The sequence below is a fragment of the Trachurus japonicus genome, chromosome 23 (assembly GCF_045865225.1).
Source record: "Trachurus japonicus isolate A0001 chromosome 23, Traja_1.0".
NCBI lineage: Eukaryota > Metazoa > Chordata > Actinopteri > Carangiformes > Carangidae > Trachurus > Trachurus japonicus.
This window is the reverse complement of record NC_140929.1, coordinates 24,572,267-24,591,363: the sequence shown is the minus strand read 5'-3', so window position 1 is coordinate 24,591,363 and position 19,097 is coordinate 24,572,267. Positions and strand designations below refer to the sequence as shown.

General features: G+C 43.7%; 1 protein-coding gene across 1 annotated transcript in view; it reads left to right on the top strand.

Moving 5' to 3' along the window:
* The window catches only part of utp20 (UTP20 small subunit processome component), a 31,697-nt gene that overhangs the window by 10,564 nt on the left and 2,036 nt on the right, over nt 1-19,097 (top strand). The window contains exons 23-58 of the mRNA XM_085768777.1: nt 406-496; nt 1,342-1,427; nt 2,887-3,012; nt 4,559-4,725; nt 5,307-5,515; nt 5,728-5,871; nt 5,978-6,057; nt 6,151-6,386; nt 6,526-6,670; nt 7,398-7,485; nt 7,720-7,863; nt 8,738-8,791; nt 8,883-9,035; nt 9,117-9,272; nt 10,160-10,300; nt 10,404-10,541; nt 10,663-10,802; nt 10,970-11,052; nt 11,141-11,454; nt 11,543-11,682; nt 11,900-12,056; nt 12,281-12,379; nt 12,503-12,670; nt 12,838-13,004; nt 13,125-13,272; nt 14,190-14,306; nt 14,408-14,578; nt 15,570-15,701; nt 15,791-15,901; nt 15,999-16,148; nt 16,276-16,458; nt 16,551-16,682; nt 16,773-16,905; nt 17,868-18,052; nt 18,145-18,216; nt 18,325-18,669. Of these exons, the coding sequence (XP_085624903.1) occupies nt 406-496; nt 1,342-1,427; nt 2,887-3,012; nt 4,559-4,725; nt 5,307-5,515; nt 5,728-5,871; nt 5,978-6,057; nt 6,151-6,386; nt 6,526-6,670; nt 7,398-7,485; nt 7,720-7,863; nt 8,738-8,791; nt 8,883-9,035; nt 9,117-9,272; nt 10,160-10,300; nt 10,404-10,541; nt 10,663-10,802; nt 10,970-11,052; nt 11,141-11,454; nt 11,543-11,682; nt 11,900-12,056; nt 12,281-12,379; nt 12,503-12,670; nt 12,838-13,004; nt 13,125-13,272; nt 14,190-14,306; nt 14,408-14,578; nt 15,570-15,701; nt 15,791-15,901; nt 15,999-16,148; nt 16,276-16,458; nt 16,551-16,682; nt 16,773-16,905; nt 17,868-18,052; nt 18,145-18,216; nt 18,325-18,669 (5,305 nt within the window). The remainder of the gene's footprint in view (nt 1-405; nt 497-1,341; nt 1,428-2,886; nt 3,013-4,558; nt 4,726-5,306; nt 5,516-5,727; nt 5,872-5,977; nt 6,058-6,150; nt 6,387-6,525; nt 6,671-7,397; nt 7,486-7,719; nt 7,864-8,737; nt 8,792-8,882; nt 9,036-9,116; nt 9,273-10,159; nt 10,301-10,403; nt 10,542-10,662; nt 10,803-10,969; nt 11,053-11,140; nt 11,455-11,542; nt 11,683-11,899; nt 12,057-12,280; nt 12,380-12,502; nt 12,671-12,837; nt 13,005-13,124; nt 13,273-14,189; nt 14,307-14,407; nt 14,579-15,569; nt 15,702-15,790; nt 15,902-15,998; nt 16,149-16,275; nt 16,459-16,550; nt 16,683-16,772; nt 16,906-17,867; nt 18,053-18,144; nt 18,217-18,324; nt 18,670-19,097) is intronic.

The window sequence follows — 19,097 nt, the reverse complement described above, 5'->3', positions numbered from 1 at the left end:
AAGACACTGAGCGCCAAGCAGTTGGAGGAATCCAGAAACAGCCACCAGGAGGAATGATAGACTTACATTTATTAGTTGGACAGAAACATAATTCCAAATGAATTCTAATGTTGATCTGCTAGATTTTTAAATGGGTCACAGTGTCCAGTCATCGTTACACTGTCAGTAAACTGGCACTAATAATTTTAACACTGCGAATGAAGGAACTGAATGCAACATGTCAACTGAACCATTTCTTCTTTTTAAACACAAAACATTATCAGAATAATTTATCATATGGTTGAGTCACATAAACATTAGACATTTAGGGGCTCTAATGATCAGTGTGTCAGTATTGATGTTGTGCAGCAGGACAATTGTGCTTTTGTGTTGTGTTTTTAATGGGATGTCTTTTTCCTCCTGTAGGCAGCTGATTGCACATCTGAAGGTTTTTGCCAAATTCACCAACCCTCGTTCTCTTTACCTGGAGGGCAGTCTCAGTGAGCTCTACAACCAGGTAAACCTCAATCATGGCTTAGGCTTAAAGGGATAGTTCACCCAAAATTGAAATTTCACTCATTATCTACTCACCCTCATGTGGACTAAGGGCTGGGAGAAGTTTCAGAGTCCTCCGTGGCTTCTCTGAGTTACAGGGGGTCTCGGCGTAGCAGTGCATGTCCATATAACGGTTGCAAATGGATACCAACTGTCTTCGTAACAAAAAGACACACCAAAAAACATCCAAATACCTCCATGCTGCTCGTATGTAATGTCCGTCTTGTATTGAAGCCCCGAAATGCGAAATTGTCCCGAAAAAAAATTAAATAAGTCTATATTTCAAGCTTGTTTTGTAGCGGAAGCTTCTCGAAGCTCCTCTTCCCGGTTCGTCAAATTTGGACAAACTGGGAAGAGGACGGACCCTGATTCGTCCAAATTTGACAAACCGGGAAGAGGAGCTTCGAGAAGCTTCCGCTACAAACAAGCTTGAAATATAGACTTAGTTAATTTTTTTCGGGACAATTTCGCATTTCGGGGCTTCAATACAAGACGGACATTACATACGAGCAGCATGGAGGTATTTGGATGTTTTTTGGTGTGTCTTTTTGTTACGAAGACAGTTGGTATCCATTTGCAACCGTTATATGGACATGCACTGCTACGCCGAGACCCCCCTGTAACTCAGAGAAGCCACGGAGGACTCTGAAACTTCTCCCAGCCCTTAGTCCACATGAGGGTGAGTAGATAATGAGTGAAATTTCAATTTTGGGTGAACTATCCCTTTAATTTGGGCTTTTGAAGCAGATAGAATACAGAGTATCTCTAAGAATCCAGTGTGATATGTTTGTGTCTCTGTGTCTTCAGTTGCTCTGCCATCAGGACCAGCAGATCCAGAGAGTGGCACTGGAGTGTGTTCTCACATACAAAGACTCCAACATTGTACCATACAAGTAAGAAAAGCACTATGAGATGGAAATCAGGGAGACAAATGTACAGTAGTAACATTGCTGTTGAAGCAGCACTCTCTCAGTTTGCCCAACTTCCTCAATGGGATCATTGTGAGCTGCTTTGATAAGTTACGGCTCTCGTCACCAACCCTCTATGATTACAGATGGAGGAATGTTAACTTCCACTTCAGTGCTGTCTCTGCCTGACATTATACCCTCCACTATCTGTTAGCAAGCTATCCACTTACTGCTCTGCAGCCCTGCTGCAGACTGATGTGTGTTTCCGGGGGAAGTTTTGCATTACTGGTGACTGTATGTGTGGCTCTTTGTTCAGCATCAGGCTATCACACTGACCTGCTTTCCGGACGGTGCTTCTTTTTTAATATCGCTCCTACAAGGTGTATCATCTTGTTATTTGTCATTAATTAAATTCACAATCATCACAAGACCTTTTGAGACCTCCACCTTTTGAGTAGTAAGTCTTTGAACAAGACATTGAACCACAATAAGCAACCACTTGTTATTTGTCCCAACCAGCCAACAGCGCAAATCACTGCTTACTCAACTGTTATATCAGTAAATCATAATTTTAAGGGTCTCGGGTATGTAATGTCTACGATCTTTTGTCTCCTTCGACCCTCCCAGATCCACAATTCTTCTCCCCATCTTCCTTTTCTCCCAGTGTATGGGACTACTTAAAGGCTAGGGAGGCAGCTTTTTTTTGACAGTATTAGGCAAAAACTTACACACTAACCTTGGGGATAATGTAAATGAAGTGATGTGAAAAAAGATCAGACGTCTGCGTCTCCCCTAGGCTCTGTTTTCAGCCTGCAAAGAATCTACCTGTGACGGTTCATTTTGACCAATCACAGAGCAGCAGCCCTTATTCGTATTATTTGGACGTTTTAAAACGTAAGAAAGAGACGTTTTTTCTCTACTCGCTGCTCTGGCTGAGGGGATGAGAACCGTGTGGACTCAACTCAAAGCTTTTTTCTAGATTTCTGCCTCCCTTTCCTTTAATGCATGATTAATTGATATGGATGAATATCAAAATATGAAGCCCTAAATTTGAGGGGGTCGTTTTTTTAACGCCTGCTGATGTCATCACTGTCTGTGTAAGAAACTACCTGTTCATTTGCCTCCTAGTGGAGGAGACCAGAGATGGGATGTGGAGTCAGAAATAGCCTATATTTGTCAAATTTGTTCCACCATTTCAATCTTTTCTTTTTAGATGTGAATCTAAAATGAGAAGAATGTGAAGTCTGAAAATACATTTGTTCAATTTTGAATAATTTGGGGTATTTTTATTCGGTGTTTTGACCTCTTATGTGCCTGTGTGTGTGTGTGTGTGTGTGTGTGTGTGTGTGTGTGTGTGTGTGTGTGTGTGTGTGTGTGTGTGTGTGTGTGTGTGTGTGTGTGTGTGTGTGTGTGTGTGTGTGTGTGTGTGTGTGTGTGTGTTCAGGGAGAATCTTGAGCGGCTCCTGGAAGACAAACACTTCAGAGAGGAGATTGTCCATTTCAACATTTCTGAGGAGACAGAAGTGGTTGACGCTTCACACAGAGCCGGCCTGATCCCACTGCTCATGAGGTATGTGTGTGTGTGTGTGTGTGTGTGTTCATAATGGGCCGGTCCACAGTTAACTCAAGCCTGCAGTTTTCCTGAATACATCATCCTAACTGTGTGACATAGTCAGTGAGTGTTGCTGCTCTGCTCTGGTAGTGTCTCCGTGACAATAGAAGTTGCTGTTAGCGTTGAATGATGCCTTTCTTCAAATCATCATGTTACTTGTGCTGATATTTGAAATTATATTCAAGAACCATACACTCACACCAACTCTATTGTCATTGGGTCCTCAGCAACACACCAGTGAAGTTGAACTGGACGAGCAGAAAGAAAGACATTTGTAAAACAGACAGATGTTCCTCCATTTCTAGATACTTTTCTTAGATGCTTATTTCTTTTTTTCATACCACCTACTGCTATTTCCAGTCTTCACTCTCTCTCTTCTGTCCTGCCTGTAGCTTTACTCAGCATACAGAGACATGATACTGTTCCTTGAACTTCCTCAGAACCACTTTGCTCATTTTGGGAGTATTTTTTATTGAAATACAAGTCACCGCCCATAGGTTACATATTACCCAAAAAACACACAGACAGTTGATAGTTTCATTTTTTTATCTGATAGAAAGCAGGGCGAAGTGTTTACAAAAAAGGAGCGTGCTTTTACACATACTATGTCCCCAGCCAGTCTGACTTCCACACTTCTACTGTTTACTTTATGAATATAAATATTGGTTCGGTGTTTCATTCATTCACTGGTTTACGTGGAACCAGTCTTTTCCTGCTTCCTGCTCAAACGGGTCCTGTTCTTATGTGGCCATATCCATGACCTAGCTTTTACACTGGCCATATCACTTAGTTCCTTAGAATTGGTGGATTTTATCTGTGACCACAAATGTGTTATGTTTGACACTGTTTTAAGTCCAGCCTTTTCAACCCAGAAAAACACACTGAAATGTCGCCATGTTAAAGGGATAGTTCACCCAAAATTCAAATGTCACTCATTATCTACTCACCCTCATGTCGACTAAGAGCTGTGAGAGAGTCCTCCGAGAGTCCTCCGTGCCTTTTCTTGAGTTACGGGGGGGTCCGCGCAGCAGTATTTGTCCATATAATGGTTGTCAATGGATACCAACTTTCTTTGTCCAAAAAGACACACCAAAAAAACATCCGAATACCTCCATAGTGCTCGTCTGTAATGTCCCTCTTGTATTGAAGCCCCGACATGAGAAATTGTTCCGCCGGTCAGTGCAAATCACGTGAGATTTGCACTGACACAGGAAGAGCAGTGAACCGAGACACTGGGAGCTTCTGCTACAAACAAGCTTAAAATATAGATTTTTTTCGGAACAATTAATACATTACAATTAAACAAGGCCAAAAGACAGAGTGACTGCGTCTTAATGTCCTGTCAGTCAGTCCCTGGGGGCCAGGTCAGCAAACTCACTTGAGTATAGTATTTTAAGTCACAGTTGAAAACCTGTATTTATTACAAAACTGTTACACCTGTGTTATCATTTAGTGAACTCTTATATTATTCTCAGCAGCCGTGTTCTTGCTCTTCATTACACAGGATCCTTTATGGACGTCTGCGCAGTAAAGCAGGAAGTAAATTCCAAGGGAAAGCTGCCTCGGCCTCCCGCTCCTCCATCATACTGCGTTTCCTGGCAGGTTGCCAGGCTGAGGAACTGGGAATGTTCATCGATCTGCTGCTGGAGCCCGTCTGCCATCACAGCCAAGGTAGAAAATCAAAGCTGTCCTCCCATGTAAAAACCTTTGTTGAGTTTCATCCCAATCAACATAAATTACAAGTTTGGTTTTTATTTGTTCATTTATTTGACATTAAGACGAAGAGTTTTCTGCACAGTGTGTTTGAGAAGCTCTTTGGTTGATATGTTGTATCAATTTAATGGCTGTTCTTTCTGGGACTTGCTTGTCTTGTGTAGATGATCCTTACAAAACAATAATAGCAATTATAATTAATCAAGAAAGCTGAAACAGTCTACACAAACATGTAATATTTGGCAGTTAATCTATCAGAGTGAGTGAGGGCCACATTCTTTATATGCAGTTTTCTGAAACAATAATACATGTAATAGATTTTACCTTGATTGTTTGTTTGAGCCACTGGCACCAGCCAAAAGTTAGACATCATCCCTGAAGGATCAGCAGGCTTGAATGATGCTAATACTTAATCATGCGAATTACAGCACAGTGCACTGGAGCTATACAAGAAAACAAGTCTCTTGTTTTTCTGAGATGGCCTGGACTGTAGCCATCCCCTCATCCATCTTTACCTGTGTCCTTGTGTGTGTCTTCAGGTTCCTGTCTGGCAGCAGTGGACAGGGCCGTGGCTGAGACGGATGTGGGTGCCATCCTCCCGCTCGGCCGTCAGCACGGCCTGCTGAACATCATCAATGTGGTGATACAGAAACTGGGCCACCTCATCCACATCTACCTGCCTAAAGTGCTGCAGATCATCCTGTGTGTCACCGCTTCCGTGTCCACTGTCCTGGACAAGAGGGACCAGGTAACCAAGATGTGGACTGATTCAGTGTTTTCACTTTTTGTTTCTTAAACCGACGATCCAGGTTTCTTACGAGCACACCAAACCGAATTGGTTGAAGCTGTTCAGATAGAGCTGCTCTATTATGGATATTTAAAACTGTACGTTTTGAGTCATCTAAAAATGAAGACATCTAAAAAAGATGCTGCCTCTCTTTCTCTACCTATTGTTTGCAGCTGAGGGCAGGTTGCATCAGTCCTCTGAAGAACCTTAGGCGACTGGGCATCCTGAGGATCCAGGACTTTTTTGACAGCTTTGACTCGTACAGCTTCAGCCCAGACGAGCTGGATGCCGTCTTCCAGGCTGTGGTCTGGCCTCAGGTACATATTGGAAACAACAATGTGTTTTTTACTAAGGCTTTGTTGTGCTGTGTTGTCTTTACTTGGGGTGATTTGATTTCACCTAGAAATGTCTTTTTTTGTGCAGGTGTGTCGTCTCCCCTCAGAGAGCCCTTACTCCCCGACTCCTCTGCTGAAACTCATCCATGTGTGGTGCAAAAATGCCAGGTCAGAGCTGGTAGCTTCTGCATCTGTCCTCTTCCCAGCGTCTAGAGTGGCCTTCAGAGTTGAATCAAGATATTTTTTGTCTCTCTGTCTCAGGTATTTTCCCCTTCTGGCCAAGCAGAGACCAGGCCATCCAGAGTGTGATGTCCTCCTTAATGTCTTTGCCCTCCTCTCTGCCAAGAACGTTTCCCCGGCAACCACAGCCGTGGTGATGGACATAGCAGAGTCTTTAGCCGCAACAGAAGACTTTGTTGCCTCGGAGACAGAGACAGGGCTCAGTGTCAACAACAGTGTGTTCCCCCAGCCTGGAGAGGGCGCTCTAGTCAGTGCAGGTCAGCAGATTGTGCCTCTTCAAGAATGAAGAATGTATCAAGAATCAAGAATGTATTTCCTATTTTTTCCTAATTCTATAGATCTTCTTGCTTCGATGCCAGCCACAGTTCAATGTGTGTGTTGTTGTATTTCGTCCAGATGCTTTGAGTCAGGGCTCCAGGCTGCTGCTGCCCCACATCTCCACGCTGCTGCAGTACCTGAGTGGAGTCGTACGCAACACTGACAGACTCAAGAAGAAGAAGTTCAGAGCGCAGGTGGCCAGGGAGCTCAACATCCTGTCCAAGTGAGTTCACTGTCAGCTGACTGTTCTGCTTTGAGGATATACAGTAGAGGTTGCAATCATGAATTATCTTCTTGTGTCACTGTATCTTGGGTGTTTTCTTTTTTAAGAAAAACACTTGTTAGTAGGGCTGGGATGATATGCTTTTCTCCTGATTCGATTCTTCTACAATTTTTTGGATGGCGATTCGATTTAAATTGTGATTCTACGATATTGCCGATTCTCTCGATTTTTAGCCTGCATTTTTAACATTTATCTGCACACAAATACTGTAGGAGCCTATAAATTAACATACTCCATTATAAAGTGAACTTAAACCCTTTTCAAAACCTGTACTCTCTGTATGTAAAAAAGGCTAACAAATGCACATTGCACAATATTTCAAAAACTTCAAAAAAATAAAAAAAATTAAAAATCGATTTTTGGAAAAAAAAATCGATTTAAAAATCGTCAAAAAGGATATCACGATATTTATGTGAATCGATTTTTTTCTCCCACCCCTACTTGTTAGTTGTTTACTTTGTCCTTTAGAACCTGACGAAGGTCTCAGGACCGAAACGTTGCTCAATAAAACCTCTGCAAGTGATGACAGTGTGCGCCGTGCGGGAGCTTTTTCTCACGTTACTCGACTACCAGGTCTTCTCCAACGCACCTGTCCGTCCGTGCCGGTGTGCACAAGTTTCAGCCTACTTTGTCCTCTAAAATTATTTTTTTTCTTTCACTTTGCCAGGGTCAGTCGCTTTGTGAGTGACAAGGAGCAGAGTTCAGTGCTCATCAGCCTGTTGCTGCCCTACCTCCAGAAAGGCCACAACCCTCAGGTGAGACTAACAAACAGTTTGTATACGCTAGATGAGACTAATTTCATATCACGTCAGAATTGAATTTAAAATCTGGAGCTTGTGTCATACCTTTTGGCATCTCTGTGAGTTAAAGCTTAAAGATATGAATAGTTTAACGTTAGAGTCAAGTCTCATTTCAAAGGTCAATAGATCTGTAATAGATTGTATTTCCTCATGCTACAAATTATTTACCTCAATTTGTGTTGGTTGCAGGAGACAGAAATCGACATCCTGGCCACTGTACAGAATCTGCTGCGGCAGTGTGTGCAGCCATCGGCCTTCCTCCGCCCTCTCAGCAAACTCTTCTCCATCATTCACAAGAAGCTGCCCAGGCAGGCTCTCACCAATGTCTTCCAGGTACGACAGAACACCTAACAAAGATTTTGTTAGTACAGGCAGACAGTGATTTAGATCCCAGATTGTTGTAACACCATTAAATGCTGCATTCAACATTTAGAATCTCACCTCTGGTATGTATTTATTAATCTATGTCTGAAGCAATACGGGTCCTCAAACAACCTGAGGGTCCCAAGATAAATCTCAAGGGTCCACAGATGACCGAAGGTACCAAGAAAGATAGAAGTGTGCCTTTTTTTCTTTTTTTTTTTTACCTCTAAAATCTTTTAAAGGAAACATATCATGCCCCTTTTCCACAAATTAAAAATAGTTCCCAAGTGTCTTAAAGACATGTCTGTGACATGCTTCAGTCAAAATCCCCCAAAGATCAAACATCACAGCTCTTTTTTCATCTGCTCAAAACAGCCCTGTTCAGAACGGCTGGTTTCAGTGTCTGTCTCTTGAAATGCTAATGAGCCACTGCTCACAGGTAGGGTGGGATTATGCAAATTCGAAAACTAATTACATCATTGTCAAACAACTAAGGAAACAGCTCATAAAACCATACAGATTTTAGCCTGAGAAGCCTGCAAATTACAGATTTTCTTTGTCAATTCTCACATTTTGGGGGCAGGAAGGCTAGAAAAACACCCAAAGAGCCTTCAAAAAGTGATATTTCCATAATAACTCACCTTTAAATGATAATCCCTCTTTAAACTGCACACAACTCATCTCTATAAACTGTGATGAGGGATCAAGGTTGAGTCATTTGTATCTTAAAAGGTTTAGAATCACTGATCCAGCCTGTAACCAGTGTGTGCTGTTGGACATGATGTCTTGATGGAGGTTGATACCCATCTAACTCTGAACCCCCTCTGTGCTGCTCTGATTACAGACTCTGTCAGATCTGGATCCTTCACTTACATATATCACTGAGTTAGCAGCAAAGGTAAGATCATTGATTACACTCACACAAACATGTGTTAGTTAGACTTTAATCTCTGCGGTTAGACTCACCATTTCCTGTCCTTCCTCTCCAGCTCAATGCGTTTGACAGTCGACACTTGGACGAGATCCACTTTGATGTGCGTCTGACAGCTTTCCAAGGCGCCACCAGGCGGGTCAAAGACATGCAGACTCTGGACCTGGACTACATCAACACCATCATACACAACTGTTTCCACACCTATGAGGTCAGTTGATAAAACACATACTGTCTAAAGAATGGGTGTAACATCAGAAGATGAACTCATTAACTCCATTCTCTGGTGCAGATCGGGGACATGTCTCTGGCAGACAACGCCACCCTGTGTCTGTCTGCAGTCATTGTCCAGCTGGCAGCGGTCGGCCCTGGAGAACAGATCTATAAGGATGTTGTACAACACACCATCCTGGATGCTATACATAAGGGGCTCCGCAGCAAGACAGAGGTACACACACACACACACACACACACACACACACACACACACACACACACACACACACAGTCATTGTGACATACCGTAAAATTCGGTGTATAAGTCGCACTTTTTTTCCTTTTTTTTCCATCTAAAAAGTTGGGTGCGGCTTATACAACGGTGCGACCTATAGACCAAGGTAAATGTCAACCCCGTTTAAAACTGGTATTAACAGCGTTCTCAGTGATCAGACTGCAGTCAGATAGAGCTGGACCACTTGAAAGTAAGGGTGCATTGAGGACGGATTGTGATCCGATGGGCCAAACCACCTCCCGGAGGCGGTCAGGGTCGCATTGTGACCACATGTGTGTGAACACAGGTGTAAGCGGTAATGCGTCCTGTATCCGCATACGATCACGCAGGCAGAACGGCGTTTCCGATGACGGTAATTAACGAGACTCATTTGGCCCCGCCATAGTCTCCGACATAAAATAATATTACTGTTATGGGTTTTTTTTTTTAAACCACCGTCTCTCATCTCTGTCAGTCAGCCCCTCCTCCTGCTGGACTTGGTCTCTCTCTCTCTCAAGCAGGCGCTCGCAGGCACACACACACACACACACGTGCGCATGGAAAACTAATAAACGCTATGCACTATATCGCGCTGAATGTACAGTGTTTAATTACCCCGCGATCTCTGTTCTTTTTAAATATAAAATAACAAGAAAGAGCTACACCGCAGCACAGAAACATGTGGAACCTGTATAATGTTTTTATTACCAAATAGCAATAGAAAACCTCGTTTTCCCAGTTTGAGGTCCTCAAAAATAGACGGCGGCTTATATACCAGTGCGACTTATATTCCGAATTTTACGGTATGTTTAAAAATGTGGTCTCACCCCCCTGAATCTTTCCAGACTGTGCAATATGAATCCACCACTGTCCTGGCCTGCCTGGTGAAGACCTTTCCCTCCAAGAAGGAGTTCAGAGACCTGGTGCAGCTCACAGACTACAACGATCCTGAGTCTGACTTCTTTGAGCACATGAAGCACATCCAGGTGAGAAAGGAACCATCCACAGTCCCTCCCCTGCCTTCTTTCTACTTGTTATCAGACTGTTGTACAGGTAGGACTACACTGACTTATGTATTCCTCTCTTAAGATCCACCGTCGAGGTCGTGCACTGAGAAAGTTGGCCAAGCAGCTCAACGAGGGCACGGTGGTGATGACGTCTCGTTCACTGCAGGATTACATCATGCCATACGCCATGACGGCCCTGCTCGATGAAAAGATGCTCAAGGTGACTTATTTTCATGAAGTAAACAGTATCATTTCAAAATACAACAGAACACATTTGCTTTTGACACATAACTTTTTAAAACTGTGCCTGGAAACTAAAAAAAAACCTTGTTACGCTGCAGCATGAGAGCATGATATCTGCATCGGTGGAGGTGGTGGGTGCAGTCTGTCGCAGGCTGACCTGGTCCAAGTACCTCTACTACCTCAAACACTTCGTTCACATCCTGCAGACTGCACAGGCAGAACAGAAACTGGCTGTGAGGTAGGGCTTTCCTCATCTTCATGTCTTCTTTTACAACACTGTTTAAAATCTCCTTTGGCTATTAGATTGTTTTTTTATATTGCCATCTTTTCTTCTTTACATTTTAAATCATCATACTGTCATTTCTCAAAAGTCTTCCTCTATGTTTTCCTCCTCTATGAATCCAGTCTGCTAGTCACAGTTCTGGAGGCCTTTCATTTTGACCACCAGACCCTCAGCAAGGAAATGGAAGCAGCCAAGGCCAGAGAAGGTAAGTCACTAATCAGATGTGTTCTATGTCTGCTTGTATTTCTTCTGCGTATGAAACATGCTCAATCAAACAACACATTTCTGACCAGCTGAGAGCGTCACAGTCGATGCAGGCGACATGGACGAAGCTGTAGATGAAGAAACGGACGCCAGCGACGATGAGGAGGCAATGGAGACTGATAGTAAAAGTGCCCCATCTGATGTTCCCATGGAAACGGATGACAATGATAGAGAAAAGGAAGCGGCCACCACTAAAGCCAAAGTACCAGTGGCTGCTAAACCTGTAGCCGTGGCCAGTGGGCTGCCACAGAGTAAAGAGGAGCTGGAGTCTCTGATCAGCGCCATCCACCGCTCTGTTAACGACAACGTGCTGCCGCGCCTGCACAAGTGTCTCACCGCAAAGGTACACACTGCGTACACAACTGACACGTGACAAGTCCTGGTGAGGAAAACTTTTAGTTTAATGGTGTAAATGTGTTTGTTTCCTCTAGGTGAAGCGTGATGAGGAGCACAAGGCGGTGAAGTCAAAGGATGTGAAGGAAGACGAGGTGGGGAGGATACCAATAGCCTTCGCTATGGTCAAACTGATGCAGACTCTGCCTCCACACATCATGGAGGTCAACCTGCCCGGGTAGGCTCGTGTGTGTGTTCTTGTATGTGTGTGTGAGTGTGTTGATGGTCAACGTCTGTCAACAGATGGAGAAGATAAAAGTTGAGGTTTAGATGAAAAGAAAAACATTCTTTCTGGGATCTCACATAAACACGGGAATCTGTTGCATGATGGGTGTCGTTTTAGCAAAGGCTTATGTGCACACTTCAATGTGTGTGTGTGTGTGTGTGTTATCCAGGATTCTGATCAAGGTGTGTGTGCTGCTGAGGAACCGTTTCCAGGAGATTCGTGATGTAGCAAGAGGAACACTGGTGAAGATCATTGAGACGCTTGGACAAAGATACCTGCACTACTTGCTTAAAGAGATGCAGGGTGTTCTGGTTAAGGGCTACCAGGCAAGAGAACACACACACACACACACACACACACACACACGTACTAATACATGCACACACTGAAATAATAGAATAAAATATTTCACATTCCTCTCATTAAATCATTTTAAAGTTAAAATATTTACATTTTTTTGTAGTTAAATAGATTTTGTAGCTCTCAACCATTGTTGTGAAGAGATGCTCCTCTCTTGTCTCTGAACTGTGTCTGTCCTCCTCCTATCCAGGTCCATGTGTTAACATTTACAGTGTACCAGCTGCTGTCTGTCCTCAGTCCAACACTAAAGAGTGGTGACCTGGACCCATGTATGAAAATGCTCATTGATGTAAGAACTTCACTTCATCTTACTGTGTAGACTCTGTTTCTCAGATATTGCCAGTGTTCCAGCTGTATGTCACTTGGTCTTTCTCACATCTCCCCTGGATTTTCCTTCATATTTGTTTCCCAGATCTTCAACAGCGAGCTGTTTGGTGCTGTGGCCGAGGAGAAGGAGGTGAAGGGGATCTTCTCCAAACTGATGGAGGCTCGACACAGCAAGAGCATGGACTCCTATGAGCTGTTGGCCCAGTTCTGCAGCAGAGAGAGCATCACCAGACTCATACTGCCACTGAAGGAGGTAAGTCAGTTAGGTTTCAAATTGTAATGTTTGTGTTTCGTTTTGGACCGCAAATCAGCTCTATTTTAACAATGAATAAAATTATTTTGATTTTTTAGCAGACAGTAGTTAACGGGATGTGAACATAGAAAGGGTAATCTTTCCTGCTGGTATTTTCCTCCCATCAGATACTGGAGACTTCATCCAGTCTGAAGGTGTGTAACCGGGTGGGGGCTGTGCTGCGGCGACTGGTCCTGGGTCTGCTTGTCAATGGAGGAATGACTCCAAAGGACATTTTACTGCTGAGCCACGGCTTAGTCAGCCAGAGTCTGCCACTGCTCACCAAGAGAGACAAGTACGCTCACACAAACACACACAAACAGTAATATATGCAGTTCAGTTCAGATTGAAGTACAGTAAATCACTTTGCATCCTCTATAACACCATGTAAATGTATGTGTGTGTGTAACTGTAGAGAGAAAGCCTCGGCCCAGCGCCCCCCTGACCCCCGGCTGCCCCCCCCCAGCTGCCTGCTCCTGCCTCCAACCCCTAAGAGAGGGGGGCAGAAAGCTCCTGTCAGCAGCCGAACCAACATGCACATCCTGGTGGACGCTGGTCTCAAGGTACACGTCTTAGTGGACTTTACTGAGCTCATAAGATGCTTTTATCAGCATCCGTTTAGAGCAATATACTGTCCCTTTGAAATCTGTATGTTATAATATAGTAACTAGGGCTGCAGCTATCGATTCTTTTTGTAATCGATTAATCTAGCACTTTATCGATCGATTAATCGGATTTTTTTTTTTTGCGTTTTTAAACAACCAAAACAACAAAAATGATGTGGTTTTGAATGATCAAGCATTTGGCTTTTTTTATTGGCTCCAAAAAGCCCATTTATTGCAAGTGCCAATAGTTAACTTACTGTAAATTTAAACATACATTACAAATAAGGATTGCACATTTGCTCCTTCTGAAAATTACCTGAGACCAAAGAATATAAAATATCAAGCCAAACAGGTTAACAATATAAAATTTATAAAAAATAAATGTAAATAATACAATTATAAGTCAAGACTTGGCATAAAAAACAAATGATGTTTTCTATTATTAGAGACACTGCACCTTGTTCTCTTCCTTTTTGAGTATAATGATCCCAAACTTTAGATGATCTCTCTGCCGTTCACGGACATCCCAACTCTCCACCATCGTGGCGAGTTTATCACGCACTAGTGGTAACAATGGTCCATGTGGAACAATATCCCTGCGTGTCATATAACAAGGCTTCGAGGCAGAGTTTTTGCCTCAAGCTATTTTTGTAATCAAGTTAATCGAGTGACTCGATGAATCGCTTCAGCCCTAATAGTAACAGAAACATAATGTTCCACATTTTCTGCGTTGCATTATGCTTATCCTCCTTTCCAGTTAAATAAATATTGCACACTTCCTTTACCCTGAAAAGACATGTTGGGATTTTTTGAGTTTTTTGAGGTCATCAGAAGATGAAAGGTCTCTGTAATGTTTGTCATCATCTGTTCCTCAGCTGCTGAGTCTGAGTCTGAGGAAATCCAAAGTGACATCAGCTGAGGCCTCAACTCTAGAGATGCTGGATCCTTTTGTACTGCTGCTGCTCGAGTGCCTCGACTCCATGCACGTCAAGGTATGAGCATCTGATGTTGACATGATTCTCCAGCTATGATCATACTGATCTCTGGTGATGGAGACGATAGCTCATTGTCTCCTGTCTCTCCTCCCTCCCAGGTGATCACAGAGGCTCTGTTGGCCTTCACCTGGCTGCTGAAGTTCCCTCTCCCGGCAGTGGAGCAGAGCGCTGACCAGCTGACCAAGCTGCTCTTTGTTCTGCTGAAGGATTACTCCAAGGCTGGAGCGGCCCGCGGGGAGAACTACCTCCTGGTCCAGAACTGCTTTAAGGTAATACAAAGAGTATACACGCAACATGATTAAAGGACAATTCCGCGCAAATTCAACTCAGAGGTGTATTTTCCTAACATTTTAGGGTTTAATTGCTCCTGTTTTGCGCTAGTTGTGTCTGTCCCCGCATCGCCACGGCAGCGATGAATGGGAGCAGATGCAAGTTCTGCTGCTTAGGCTGTTTCCATCCCTCAAAGCCGCAATTTTTTTCCACAGACAGCGTCAGATGGCTACTCAAACATGCACCGAGAAGTTTATTTACTTCAAGCAAGCCGACATGTTTGTAAAACTAGATCTAATTCAAAGTCTTGCGCGAGACCCAAGTTGATGCCCGGTGTGTTCAGGTGCAGTGGGAGCTACCGTTTGTGTCATAAACACAGGAATATCAACTCTTGACTTGCTTCAAGTAAAAAAAAACTTCTCTGCGCATGTTTGAGTCGCCACCTGACGCTGTCTGTGGAAAGAAATGTACACTTGAAGCAAGTCAAGAGTTGATATTCCTGTGTTTATGACACAAACGGGAGCTTTCCCACTGCACCTGAACACACCGAGCACGGCAACTTGGGTCTTGCGCGAGACTTTGAATTAGATCTAGTTTTACAAACATGTCGGCTTGCTTGAAGTAAATAAACTTCTCGGTGCATGTTTGAGTCGCCATCTGACGCTGTCTGTGGAAAAAAATTGCGGCTTTGAGGGATGTAAACAGCCTAAGCAGCAGAACTTCAATCCGCTCCCATTCATTGCTGCCGTGGCGATGCGGGGACAGACACAACTACTGCAAAACAGGAGCAATTAAACTGAAAATCTTCAGATTCCTTCTTTTAGACCTAAAATGTTAGGAACATACAGCCCTGAGTTGAATTTGCCCAGAATTGTCCTTTCAGCAGGTGAAACATCAACTATTGTTGGTTTTATTGCTGCTTTCTTTAGTTTCATCTGAGCTGCCTGCATTGGTAAAACTGAAGATAAAAATGCATGTTGTTTCTCTCAGGCCATCACCATACTGGTGAAGAATGTCAAAAGCAACAAGATCTCTGAGGTTCAGCTGCAGGTGCTGCTGGGATATGCAGAGGAGGACATCTACGACCAGTCCCGCCAGGCCACTGCCTTTGGCCTGCTGAAGGTGAAGCTCTTAGTGTTTGTAGCGCTGTAAACTTAATGTGCAGGATAAATCAGAGGATCAACATTTTAATATTTTCGTGACTCCTTCAGGCGATTCTGTCGAGGAAGCTTGTCGTTCCAGAGATGGAGGAGGTGATGAAGAAAGTTGCCAAGCTGTCTGTCACTGGCAGCAACGCTATGATCAGAATCCACTGTCGACAGGTATTAACACACACGAGAGCTTATTCCTCCTGCCTGCTGCATCTCAAAACAGAGGATTGCCTGGGCTCAGCAGGTTAACACTGTCTGTGTTGTACAGATCTACCTGAAGTACCTGCTGGACTACCCACTGGGCAGGAAGCTGAGAGGACACCTGGACTTTGTGGTGGCCCAGCTGGACTATGAACACGACACCGGCAGGGAGTCTGTGCTAGAGATGCTTGCATACATCTTCCAGTCTTTTCCTCAGGTGAGGTGCATTATATAGTCTGGTGTTTTCACCTGAATACTGTATATGGAACACTCTCATATTGCTCATAAGATTTGAAATCCATAATTAATATCCACATTTTGTAATTTTTGTTGTTGTTGTTCAGAACCTGTTGTTGAAGAACAGCGGCCTGTTCTTTGCCCCTCTGGCCCTGGTTATGCTAAATGATGACTCCGCACGATGTAAAAAAATGGCCGCCATGGCCATTAAGGGCTTACTGACCCAGCTGGACTTAAACCACCAGAACACCTTGTTCTCCTCTGTCAAAACGTGGCTAAATGCAGAAAAGGTAACACATGACTTTAAAATAAAATGCCTTTTTTTTTGGTACTAACATTTTGAATCAGATCTCAGTTGAAACTCTGCCCTTCCCTCCTCCAGGCCAGCCTGCGTCGCCTCGGGGCTCAGGTGTGTGGTCTGTTTGTGGAGGTGGAGGAGGAGAAGTTCACCCGGCGACTGGCCGACGTTCTGCCTCTGCTGGAGAGAGAGATCAACCCCGACAACTATGAAGATGTAAATGTCTACACATGATCACCATCTTTGGTCACAGGTCTTGATGCATTAGGAACAACAAGCATCTTAGTGACTGTGTCCATGTTTCAGATTGAAGAGGAGCAGGAGGAGAAAGGAGCTGACAGGCTGTTGTTCAGTTACCTGACTCTTCTCACCAAACTCTGCAAACACTGCAGCCTGCTGGAGCTGAGGGAGCACGACCACACACTCGTTCAGATATGGGGTAAAGGCCCAACACACACACCTGCTCTTTCACTTGTATACCCTTCGTCTTGTGTTAGCTTTTTACTGCCATCTATGGTGTTTCGGGTCAGTTTTGATCCGTATTTTAAATCAGCTGTAAAATACACTAAATACATTTTTTTTTTCATCCAATTTGTTTTTCTTCTCTTGGTTACATTGTTGGGCTTCCTTATCCATGAAAATATTGGTTTTAATATTTTTGGGTGTGGGCCCCTGGGCCTTTTTTGTCAGTATGACCCTTGGCTTCAATGTAACCTTCCTCTTGTCTGCTTTCTGCTACCATCTGGTGTTCAGGTCGGTTTTGACCTGAGTCTTCAATCAGCTGTAAAACACACTAAAACAATAATTTATCATCCCATTTGTTTCTCATCTCTGGTTATGTTGTTAGGCTTCCTTATCCATGAAAAGGTTTGTTTTGCACTTATGATTTCAGTTTTAACTCTCATTATTGTTCTTATTGTTATAACCGGGTCAAAATTGACCCGAACACCACAAATGTAACAATTTTCACCAGAGCATTTTAGAACTTTGTTATTTTGTTTAAATAGAGGTTCCTGACAAAGTCAAAAAGTCTTGATTCTATAAACAAATTTATGTGGTACTTGTATGCATTTAAAACTTGAAAACGGGTCATGGGGCGGAGTTTAGCTCAGTTGGTAGAGCGCTCGCCCCGTGTGTTGAGGCTGTGGTCCTCGCTGCAGGCGGCCCCGGTTCGGGTCCCGTGTCGGCCCTATCCTGCATGTCATTCCCCCCATCTCTGCCTCCCATTTCCTGTCACGCTCTCAACTGTCCTATCAAATAAAGGCATGAAAAGCCAAAAAATATACTTTAAAAAAAAAAAAAAAAAAAAGAAAACGGGTCACTGGTGACCCGAACACCAGAGGAAGGCTACATATAAATTCCACATAAACTCAGTCAATTTTTTTTCAACCACACTTGCAGGTCACATTGAAGCCCACCTGCGGTACCCACACTGCTGGGTGTGGCTGACCGCATCCCAGCTCTTTGGCCAGCTGTTTGCAGCCCAGCAGGCAGAACAGCTGGTCAGTGTTTGGAGAGGAGAGGGTGGAGATGCTTCATCCAATTCCATAGTCACATCCTTCATCACAAACAACTTGGACAAGAAGGTGAGGCCAGGGACCACTGCTTGGTCATTTCTGCATCTTATTCTCATTATTTAAATACATTTGTCTTCCTACCCTCCCTGTCTCACTTCTAGATGAGAGAGTTGGCGTTATCGTTCTGCCATCAGCTGCAGTCCAAGTTCCTGGACATAGCATCAGGAGAGCAGGTGACAAGCTCTGCCAACACACAACCGTCTTCATGCGTCTAGAACATATTCCTGCAAATCACATTGATCAGATTTGACTGAAGGACCTCTGTTCTGTTCCACCCACAGGTGATCAAGAACCTGCTGTTTGTCGGCAAGGTGATCTACCTCATTGCCCCTGAGTGTGATGTCACTCCAACTCAGGAAGTGGTGCAAGAAGAAGGGGAGGGTCAGCAGAGAGAGAATGGAGATGAAGGAGAAGGGGAAGGAGAAGAAGAGGGGGAGGGAGAGGAGGAGGGGGAGGGAGAGGAGGAGGGAGAGGGGGAGGGAGAAGGAGAGGAGGAGAAGGAAAAGGAGGAGGAAGATGATGAAGGTGACAAGGATGATCGACCTCCTTCCCTGCTGTGGTTGATGAACAAGCTCTCTCTGATGGCCAAGAGAGAGGCAGCGAACGCTCCCAAAGTTCCCACAAAGGTAATGAGCAGTCACATGTCTTATGGTTAATAGCAGCCCAGTATTCTCTTATTTATAGACTAGGTATAAACATAACAAAGCAGCACTGACTCAGGATATTGTAGAACTTTTTAAAGCAGCATCAGTATAAATCTCTCACAAAGTAACATTTTATCGGGCAGAGTGGTTAAAATCATTTGACAGGAACGTTTTCTAGTAGATCTAACAGACAATAACTACCAGTCTGAGGAGTTGAAGTTGTGTCTATGCTATATATTCACATTGATCATTATAATATAAACATCACAGTGATAGTTGACACATTTAAGAATGTATTTTACTCTACCTATACACAGCCTGTTTCTCTGTTGTATGTGCCCAGTGTAGTGTGTCGCAACTGCAACATCACCTAATAATACACCCTTACTTATTTCCCTGCTCCTTACAAA